Source organism: Camelina sativa, chromosome 17 (genome assembly GCF_000633955.1).
Source record: "Camelina sativa cultivar DH55 chromosome 17, Cs, whole genome shotgun sequence".
Classification (NCBI taxonomy): Eukaryota; Viridiplantae; Streptophyta; class Magnoliopsida; order Brassicales; family Brassicaceae; genus Camelina; species Camelina sativa.
This window is the reverse complement of record NC_025701.1, coordinates 2,712,451-2,722,458: the sequence shown is the minus strand read 5'-3', so window position 1 is coordinate 2,722,458 and position 10,008 is coordinate 2,712,451. Positions and strand designations below refer to the sequence as shown.

Sequence of the window (10,008 nt, the reverse complement as noted above, 5' to 3'; positions counted from 1 at the left end):
GGAACACCAAGAACACACAGACGATATCTTGCTAGGGATAAGGGAACCTATGGGCCAATGCCTAGAGGAACCCCAAAAGGTTTATTAGGCATGCCGTTCAATACAACGGTAAGCCAAAGAATGATAAATAACATCTGGATTTGTTTAGTTCTGCTGGTGAATGGTTTGGCTAATGAAAGAATGGTTTGGTTAATAATAGGCTATCGATGGTCTATACTGCGTGGGGGATAGTTGCTTTCCTGGTCAGGGAGTCATAGCTGTGGCATTCTCAGGAGTAATGTGTGCTCATCGGGTAGCTGCTGACATTGGTGAGAAAAGTCATCTTTTTACAATATGTTGAATAGACTGGTTGATTAGTGATTACTATGTGCATAAGAAAAAATCACTTTCATCGTTTGACTTGTAGGGATTGAGAAGAAATCACGGGTACTTGATACTGGCCTTCTTGGTATACTTGGTTGGCTTAGGACACTCGCATAAATCTACTGATGGTTGTAATGAGAAAAGAATGACAAGAAAAAGAAGAAAGAAGAGATACAATAAACTACTGTATGATATATACGCATGCAACATGAGCATAATTGTTTATTATTGTTTGTTAACACTTGACATATATAAATATATAAAGGGTGCAATTAAATTCCGTTACGACTCTGAAAGTCATCAAGCTTTCAGTAATGGCGACCGTTCCCTCCCACTACCTTCGTCTTCCTCATCTTATCAACCAAAACTACTCTCTTTCCCTCAAACCACACTCTACGCGTATTACTTTTCCGGCGAGTTCATGGCCGGCGAGGGCCATGTCGAAAACCGAAGAGGAGGCTTCTATTTCTCCAAGGCTCGAGCAGGAAAACTTTGAGCTGACGACGGCGGAGGAGGATATTCGCCGGCGGGACAGAGAAGAAACTAAAGAATCGAAGAGTTTGAAAGACACGTGGCGGAAGATCCAAGGAGAAGATAATTGGGCCGGGTTAATGGATCCGATGGACCCGGTTCTTAGATCCGAGCTGATCAGGTACGGGGAAATGGCCCAGGCCTGTTACGACGCCTTCGACTTCGATCCTTTCTCAAGGTACTGTGGGAGCTGCAGGTTCACGCGCCGTCACCTGTTCGAATCGCTCGGGATACTCGATTCCGGCTACGAGGTGGCGCGTTATCTCTACGCGACGTCGAACATCAACCTCCCCAACTTCTTCTCGAAATCTAGATGGTCCAAGGTGTGGAGCAAGAACGCCAACTGGATGGGATACGTGGCCGTTTCCGACGACGAAGAAGCCACGCGCGGTCGACTCGGACGCCGCGATATCGCGATCGCATGGAGAGGAACCGTCACGCGGCTCGAGTGGATAGCGGATCTCAAGGATTACCTCAAACCGGTATCCGGAAACGGAATCCGGTGCTCCGACCCGGCCGTTAAAGTAGAATCCGGGTTTCTCGATCTCTACACCGACAAAGACACGTCGTGCAAGTTCTCGAAATTCTCGGCGCGCGAGCAGGTTCTGACGGAAGTGAAGAGACTGGTGGAGAGGTACGGAGACGAGGAAGGAGAAGATCTGAGCATCACCGTGACGGGACACAGCCTCGGTGGCGCATTGGCGGTGCTAAGCGCGTACGACGTGGCGGAGATGGGACTGAACAGAACTAGGAAAGGAAAATTGATTCCGGTGACGGTGTTCACGTACGGAGGACCGCGAGTCGGGAACATTCGGTTCAAGGAGAGGATCGAGAAACTGGGAGTGAAGGTGTTGAGGGTGGTGAACCAGCACGACGTCGTGGCGAAATCGCCGGGACTGTTTCTGAACGAGCGTGCACCACACGCGCTAATGAAATTGGCGGGAGGATTGCCGTGGTGTTACTGCCACGTGGGCGAAAAGCTGCCGTTGGATCATCAGAACTCGCCGTTCCTGAAGCCAACCGTTGATCTTTCCACTGCTCATAACTTGGAAGCTCTCCTCCATCTCCTTGACGGGTTAGTCTTTTCTTACATTAAAATCTTTTTTTTTTTTTACTTCAAAAGTAAATCTGACATATTGAAAATACAGATCACTTTTACTAATTTCTTTTTTCAATGATCAGATAAAAATAGTAATATTATTATAAAGAAATACATGACCCACTCAACACAAAATGTTTTGCGACTTTTTCTTTTTTTAGGAGACAAGATCTCAGTTTCTGTGTATCAAAAGAAAAAGATAATAATGAAAAAATAATAAAAATATCTCAGTGTATCTTGATGATTTCACATTCCAACAACCTTGTAATTAATACAGAATGATCTTAAAAGAAAAAGTTGTTAACTAATCTGATTAACGTGGCACCGCTTTTGTGGTTGGATCATAAAACCTACCCAAAAAATACAGTACTTTTAGAATGATGATGTTGCCAATTTATATGTCAAATTCTGGTTGCTAATAAAAAATTAAGTACAGGTATCATGGGAAAGGAAAGAGATTTGTGTTATCAAGTGGGAGAGATCCAGCGTTAGTGAACAAAGCATCTGATTTTTTGAAAGACCATTTCATGGTTCCTCCCTATTGGCGCCAAGACGCTAACAAAGGAATGATCAAGAGCTCTGATGGCCGTTGGATTCAACCTGATCGCATCCGTGCTGAGGATCACCACGCTCCTGACATTCATCTACTCCTCTCCCAACTCCATAATCATCCATCATAAAATTTTTTTTTTTCTATTTGTAATTAGTAATCAGATTCTTTCTTTGTCTTTCTACTGTCTCATTGCTTTTTTTACATTACATAGGAAAAAAAATTAAGTTTTCATAACTTAATAGATCAGGCAAAAACTAGACTGAAGAGATCTTTAGTTTTTATCAAAATTGGAGAGGATACAAGTTTGTCGCCATGACTATCATCATCATCGGTTATTATTTCATCTAATATATGCATAGATTCGGTCTCAGACCCTCCTCACTCCTCTTCTTCATCAATCTGGTCAAAATTCTCCCACCACGAAACAGGACCTAAACCGTCATCATCTATATTCCCCTGCACAATTCACAACATTGACTGATTTACTGGACCGAAAAGGGAACAACAAAAACAACAACATGGTATAGAAGAAGTTGGTATCTCGAAAAGAGGAAGAAGAAATACAACATGAAAAGCTTTGATAATGAATCTGATGAATGATGAACTTACAGTGACCACCATAGGAGCAAAAGGCTTTGCGTCTTCAGCACGCTCAGTTGGAACTGATGGATAACTGATGCTCTGAACTCTAAACTTAATCTGCCAATCACAATGCTACGTTGCAGAGGAGACTACTTTCGAAAAAATTTACACTTTAAAAAAAGCAACTGGGGAACCAAAAAAGTTAACCTGACAGGAATCATCGATAATATAGTCTTGACCGTCAAACTCCCAGACCCATCTCATTTGCTTCCTGTTAACCAAAAAACACATTAAACTTTGTGAACCCTAGAAATATTCCATGCACTGCAGTCTGCAAGACACATTTTACTTTACCTATTATAAGGGTCAGGCTCACAGCGGTTAGGTATCGGTATAAGTGGAGCTGGCACATAGATGTCCTCAAAGAATCCAAGTGTTACTGCCAAGTATAGAGATATCATAAATATGCAACAGGATGTAGTGAGTGCACAACATTAGAACTCTTGAGTGAATTTGGTAAATTAGAGAGTAGTACTCACAGCGCAAGCCATTGGCGTCAGACTCTTTGAACTTTGCAGCTATGACCTCACCAACAAATGGACGAAAGACAACAATTCTAAAAACTACCTACAATCACAAGTAAAAACAAAAATTAACAACACAACAAGGTAAAAAGAGAGAGATGAGGAAAAGATGGGGTAATATGAAAATACCTTATAGGTGGCAGCACCATCACCGGGTAAAACAAAGCCTCCTTCTACTGATTTAATGTCGTAAACAGATACGCAAAGCCCTAAATCTGCTAAAACCTTTTTCATAACAAAATTTTGATAAAATTAGCCACTGTGTGTGTGTGTGTCTCTATAAATAAGCAGAGAATGGGAATAAGAAAAGGGGCAATGGGCAAAAAAAAAAACCTTGTCCAAGAAGAGATTCTGAAGCACTGACTTAATGGCATCTTCGAGTGGGAGGTTAAGTAGATGCGGAGGCACTCTTAGTGAATGTTCCAGCTCACTTAGATAGAACATTCCTTCAATGTTTTAAATTCACAAGTCAGATATATGCGTTTGAATCAAAAAACAAAAAAAAATCAAAGAAGTAGAATTCGTTAAGCGAATAGAAGTTTCCGAGCATTCGGGTTATTTAGAAGCGATTTATTAAAAGTTTATTGTAGCCTAACAAGTAATGAACATCAAATCCTTTTGTAGAGCGTACACAACTCTTCCATTATCATAACTACAAGGAACAAAAAAGGAAATTATCTAAAATCGAGCAATACCTAAACCACTTACGACGCGATCGGCTCGAAAGAACTCCGAGAGATGGTGATGAAGACGAAGATTAGTCAGAAAAGTTGAGAATAGATTCGGAGAAGAGAGAACCCGATTCTATTGAGGAAGAAGACGAAGAAGAGGCTGGGAGAGAGATTTTACGAAACCGATTTAGGGTTTAGTTCAACTTATAACTAGATCAAACCGATCGGTTTATTTTAGGTTACGCTTATAAACCGAACCGCAATCTTTAATCCGGTTGAAAAATAACGTGAACAATCTGTTTTTGCTGTAACCTAAAAGTATAAGATTAAAGCTCTGATGAAAGTATGAAAAAGGAAGAACCAAGATTTACACTGATATGTGAGTTAAAGAATGAACCTAATCATAACACATTTGATAACATGCTTGAGTAGCTTGTTTAACAAAAAAGAATCTGAAAACTGATACCTAAGTTGTCTGAATCTGTTTTTTTGTTTTCGTATCAAGCGTGAAGATTGCACTGTTGCAAGTAGGTGTGATGGTAAGGGACGTGTATGTTCCAGTAATGTTTGTATTTCTCTTTTCCAATGTCCAACCATGGCTTCATGATCCCATCGTAGTGTAATACCGCAGCTTGTTCGATGTCAACCTCTCTAACTCCTGATTCCCGACCTAACCCCATCACATGCCATCCCTTGTCCAACGCTAATGTTTGCCTATAGAAAGTTAACCAGCCTATCGGTAAGCTCCCAGCTTTCCACAATGGTCTCTTTGTTCCCTGCCAAATAAAATAAATCCCCCAAACTCTTGTTAGGTTTACAACGCCATTACACACAAGTCAGAATGACGTCTTTCATCCCCTAGATAGGCTATCTAAAACCCAATCATTATTACAACGTCTTCCATAATAATGGCGTATAAACAAATCTAAGAACCCATTCGAAAATGGCTAGTGTTAGTTAAATGAGGAGAGCAAGTCCAGTAGAGAGTGTGTATAGCGTACCAGGTTCAAGTATCTTATGTATGTAGAAGTCAGCTTCCTTCTTCTCCATTCTTCAAGATCAACTAGATTCATCCCGAATGCCCACGTGCAAGCTCTAGCACTAAATTTCCCAGCAACCCATGTGTCTGAGAAATTAATAAATGTGCTCATTGATCGATATGAAGATTCACCTGGAAGACAAGTCTCTACAGCTCCAATCACCTTTCCTTTCATATCAATGCTCCACAGTCTACTTAAATCTCTTTGAACTACTACATCATGGTCAAAGAGTACCATCTTGTTTAAACCCGGGAATATATCCGGAAGATAGAATCGTGCGTGATTTAGGGTAGAAATGAATCTTGGGTCATTAGAGTTTTGCTTCATCAGCAATTGATCATAATCTGAAGGCAGAACATCCATATCATCAATGTTTAGGATTTGGATAGTAGCTCTACTTTGAATGTTTAGCAGAAACCACATTGAGATTGATGGGTAATTAAGAGAATCAGTCACAACATGGAAGACTATTCTTTCCGGCTCCTGCAAACAGCCATCAGAAGCCAGATTAAAAAGTGGATGAAGCTGAAGTAAATGCGACGATATAGTGAAGACACTTGAAACATAGCATATAATAAATACCAAGTAGAAATTTATATAAGAGATGCAAGGTACCTTTGAAGAAGATATCGTAGAGTTAACAACGACTGAAGAAGCCAAAACATTGTCAGAGAAGACAACATAATGATTGAAACTACGGTCGTAATAATTTTGCTGGTTAGGCATCTGCCTTTTTTCAGGTTCCAGTGAAAAGTATTCTGATGTCAGCCGCATTGAGAGGCAGTGAAGCCCTTTTGGGGTGGTCCTTGCAGCAAGCTGCATTAGATATGCTGCTTGTTTTTTCTGTGCCTGAACCTGTTCTTCTGAGTTATAATTCATGGCACGGAGTTTGGTAGCAATGGCAGGGCAATTGTTAAAGACACGACTAGCCTTGTATAACGCATTTTCCATGGGCTTCACCCTGCGAAGAGCGCTGAAAGAAACAATCATGCCAGAGGTTACTATAAGAGTCATCTTAAACAACCGAGTTTTTGTCAGTAAAAGGTTATAGTTGTAACCAGTTTCTGAATACAATCATGGTATCCTCTCCTTTTGAAGCAAGCAGTTGTGGCTTACCCCTTTGATAAATCTTTGTCCTTTGTCGCATCACCAACTGACCGTTCCAGCTCTTTCATCCGAGCTCTCAACTCCTTCACAAGTTGAGCGTTACTTCCAGGTGGAGCGAAATTCAGGTAGGCTCTAGCTTGTATAATTTTGTCTCTGATCTCCTTTGTCTTCACATCTGTCGCTCTATCGGGCTGAACCCTTGTGTTCTTCTCATCCTTAGAAAAAGGGGGATTGAAATCCGTTTTATTAGCAAGTTGATTGACTGTTGGTAGATGTTGATCCTGACACAAAACAAACAAAAAAAATTGTAATCTTGAAACATCTAATCTTAAAAAATTTGATAGACAGCAAAACTTGGCTTTTCTATTCATTAGATCAACTAATCAACATGGACCACATTGTCTTGTAATATGATACTAGGATTCAATATAGGAGTTATTTCATACCCTGAGAAATCGTCAAGTAACTTATATAAGCTGGACTTATCAAGTACATGATATCTTCAAATCGGTTGAATTTATATATACACACACACCTTTTCATCAGAGCCAACTGTCACCTTCTGTGCAACTATTACTTGTTCTTCCCTGTTTTTGTGATTATTATTACCTGCAACTCATGATGATTACTACAGATAAGAAATCTGAGGAGATGATGATATGAGAGCAAAAAAAAAGCAAGACTGAAGATATGAGCCCACCAGCATCACTTTCATTAGACGAATTATCCTTTACTAGAGAATTAAGTTCGCCATCCTTGAAGAGAATGAGTCTTGGACCCTTCAAGCCTTCTCCATCCTCCTAAATCACAAAGTAAAAAGCATTTCAACTAAAAGAATGGTCAAAAGGTTTTTAAAAAGACGACTCCCGTAACTTCTAACGTACCTGTCCAACAGCGCTAAGTCTAAGGTCATCTGTCCTGAATCTCTGCAGAATAAATGGTGTATACATGTCAGCTACAGTGTGTTGCTGGAGAACTATAAAGCATTCAAATAAAACAAGAATAATAAGATCTGAAAACTTGGCACAACTAAAGAGCATGCTGAAGATTCTCTAATCAGATTGAAAATGATAAAAACAGCGAAATCTAGAGATTGAAGACGAGGAAATCAAACTTACAATTCTGGATAAATCTTCAATAAATTCTCTACGACCTGCCAGAAAACAATCCACAATCCAAAATTAAAACAAAAAGCAAAGGCGATGGTGAAATTCATGAGATTCAATCAAAGATCAAAAGGCATCATAANTTCAATCACAGATCAAAAGGCAACAACGATCATCCATGTACAATAGAAGAAGGATCGGGGGAGAGGAAGGGCTGACCAACGGGAGTGATGCTCTTAAGACGATTGGAGACGAGAATAAGCGGAGCGAAGACAGATATGGATAGCAATGAGAGGAAGAGAATCCTCTGCCATCGACGAATTTGCTTCATGAATAATCAACCGAGATTCAGCAATTCGAAAAAAAACTCTGACTATACCAATCTCATGGAAACCCTGGATCGTTCGTTCGTTAGAAGCAACAACGTTGCTGCTTGATCAACAAGCAAAAGACGATGAACAACAACTACTCCTTCTGGGATTTGATTTCTTCTAATTGGGAGATTCTTCTATTCTTCGCTTCAGTTTAGAGAGATGGAGAGATTCAGAGCTTCCTCCTCATGGCACCATCGGGGGATTTTGCTTTTATGTATTTTTTTCAATTAATAGAAAAATAAAATCATTCGTATTTTTTTAATCATTGTTTAATCATTTTATTTTAATTTCAGGTCTGTTGGTACGTACATGTCAAATGTGATTTTAGTGAGGAGGACCGAAGGAGTCAGCAAACCGAGGAGGGCAAAAGGACGAAGATCAGGTGCGGGCAGGTGTACATGTGAAGGCATGTGATTACGCCGTTGATGAAGCTGTGTAAGTAATTAATAGATGATGGGGTCTCCCTTTTTTTTGTTTCGGTATTTATTATACTAATCACCCAATCGGAAAATTACACGTCAATGGAGTTTTCTTTCTCCCCCCGTCCTATAAGACAAGAAAAGAATTTCAGTCTCACACACATATACACTATATATTAGCATGTCGGCCCAAAAGAGGAATTCCATACCCCAATTAAGGGGGTATGTTGAATTCCTACCCCAACTTTGACATTGAGCAAATCCATACATTATGTTCAATAACATTCAAATTCACGACACCAACTTGTAAAACTGTGTTGAATCATACACAAGCCGTAACGGTGTTAAGAATCCGTTAACTGCTGCTTATGTGGAAGCCACGTAAGAAACGACGTCGTTTTGAGAAATAAAAGAAAGGATTCTTTTGGCTAAAACGACGTCGTTTCTATCTTCTTCTTCCTCTTTTCTTTCTTTCCCAAATCGCGTTTCATTGTTATGTTCTCGATTTGGGGTTTCTTAAAAATTCGGGTTCTTCATACACTATCAGACACTCATCACGATCGATAATCGTTGCCAATTGAATCAATTGACCAATTGACTTATGAATGAAAATAAGAGAAGAAACAAGAGTCGGGATTTACCAACTGTAAAATTCGACGGAGACAGAGACTCTTGTTAGAAATGCAATAACTTTTGAGAGTTGCACTGGAAAAAAACTAAAAAAATGTAGGAAGAAAGAAGCGACAAACTCAGAGAGAACATCAATTAGCCAGATATCTCCACATGAAGAGAAATGTATACAGAGCGCCATCTTGAGATCAATCTCAGGAAGGGAAGTGTCATATCCGGTAACGCAGACCCTAAATATTGATTAATTCAAGGAGAGAAATAACCAAATTAGTAACATGACAAAAGGCTCTAGCTAGAAAACATATATGTTTCAGATACTACAAGAATTAGTAGTACATCCTACCAAAAAAAAAAAAATTCAGAAGGTAATAATTTATCAAAAATTTACATGTATTGTTTTATCCAAGTCGAGGGATTACTAAGATCGTGGCCAGGAAAAGGATTAACATCATCATCGGACTCTGTCGGAAAGGTTGCAGGCTTAATGATTGCAGTCGATCGTCCCAAGTCAGTTCCATTAAGTTTCAACGCCTTTTCTTCGGCAGCTCCTCCAATGAACCTCACGAAGGCAACACTGATGTAAAACGATCGAGTACAATACAAAAAAAGCCACAAAATAGAATGAGAGAGAGAGCTCTGGATTGGAAGGAAGAGAATTAATAAGAAAGCCACAAATAAAAGAAAGAAAAGGTACCTCCTGAGGATACCCGTAGCATAGTCTCTGGGAACATAACAAAATAAGATCTTTCCACAAGAAGAGAAATGTTTTGCCAACGCGAGCTCGACATAATACTCTGGCAGCAAAGTGTCATATCCCTCAACGGAAACCGTCGTGAAAGTGAAACTGCTAATTATTCAACAATTTGATTTTCATTGCATGCAGGTGGAGATAATATTTATACCAACACAGAGAACAACAACCGAAATATTTTAAAAAAAATTCCCAGAA

The 10,008-nt window shown here is 39.8% G+C and overlaps 3 protein-coding genes across 4 annotated transcripts; 1 reads left to right on the top strand and 2 right to left on the bottom strand.

Annotated features, from left to right (window-relative positions):
• On the top strand, positions 7–2,859 carry LOC104754844 (phospholipase A1-Igamma1, chloroplastic). Its single transcript, XM_010477130.2, has 4 exons — positions 7–108; positions 200–308; positions 407–1,969; positions 2,430–2,859. The coding sequence occupies exons 3-4, from the start codon at positions 678–680 to the stop codon at positions 2,671–2,673; spliced, it is 1,536 nt and encodes a 511-aa protein (XP_010475432.2). The 5' UTR covers positions 7–108; positions 200–308; positions 407–677; the 3' UTR covers positions 2,674–2,859.
• LOC104754843 (DNA-directed RNA polymerase III subunit RPC8-like) lies at positions 2,733–4,647 on the bottom strand. 2 transcript variants are annotated; one of them, XM_010477128.2, is made up of 8 exons: positions 4,408–4,647; positions 4,046–4,158; positions 3,842–3,937; positions 3,668–3,755; positions 3,483–3,567; positions 3,336–3,399; positions 3,156–3,245; positions 2,733–3,002 (listed from the first exon to the last, which is right to left on the bottom strand). In XM_010477128.2, the coding sequence occupies exons 2-8, from the start codon at positions 4,154–4,156 to the stop codon at positions 2,925–2,927; spliced, it is 612 nt and encodes a 203-aa protein (XP_010475430.1). In that variant the 5' UTR covers positions 4,157–4,158; positions 4,408–4,647; the 3' UTR covers positions 2,733–2,924. The 2 variants fall into 2 exon arrangements, with proteins under 2 accessions (XP_010475430.1, XP_010475431.1); XM_010477129.2 differs by having other exon boundaries at positions 4,421–4,647.
• LOC104754841 (probable galacturonosyltransferase 6) lies at positions 4,782–7,967 on the bottom strand. Its single transcript, XM_010477125.2, has 9 exons — positions 7,856–7,967; positions 7,649–7,683; positions 7,415–7,456; positions 7,231–7,330; positions 7,066–7,139; positions 6,540–6,811; positions 6,039–6,396; positions 5,385–5,906; positions 4,782–5,159 (listed from the first exon to the last, which is right to left on the bottom strand). Exons 1-9 carry the CDS (start codon positions 7,965–7,967, stop codon positions 4,884–4,886), a joined length of 1,791 nt encoding a protein of 596 aa, XP_010475427.1. The 3' UTR covers positions 4,782–4,883.

Coding starts and splice junctions, on each gene's coding strand:
- LOC104754844 (XM_010477130.2), top strand. CDS start 678: ATGGCGACCGTTCCCTCCCACTACCTTCGTCTTCCTCATCTTATCAAC. Junction 1,970..2,429: donor CTCCTCCATCTCCTTGACGG/GTTAGTCTTTTC, acceptor AATTAAGTACAG/GTATCATGGGAAAGGAAAGA.
- LOC104754843 (XM_010477128.2), bottom strand. CDS start 4,156: ATGTTCTATCTAAGTGAGCTGGAACATTCACTAAGAGTGCCTCCGCAT. Junction 3,938..4,045: donor AGAATCTCTTCTTGGACAAG/GTTTTTTTTTTT, acceptor GTTATGAAAAAG/GTTTTAGCAGATTTAGGGCT. Junction 3,003..3,155: donor TTGCTCCTATGGTGGTCACT/GTAAGTTCATCA, acceptor TGAATTGTGCAG/GGGAATATAGATGATGACGG.
- LOC104754841 (XM_010477125.2), bottom strand. CDS start 7,967: ATGAAGCAAATTCGTCGATGGCAGAGGATTCTCTTCCTCTCATTGCTA. Junction 7,684..7,855: donor TAAGAGCATCACTCCCGTTG/GTCAGCCCTTCC, acceptor GTTTTCTGGCAG/GTCGTAGAGAATTTATTGAA. Junction 7,140..7,230: donor GTCTAATGAAAGTGATGCTG/GTGGGCTCATAT, acceptor CATGAGTTGCAG/GTAATAATAATCACAAAAAC.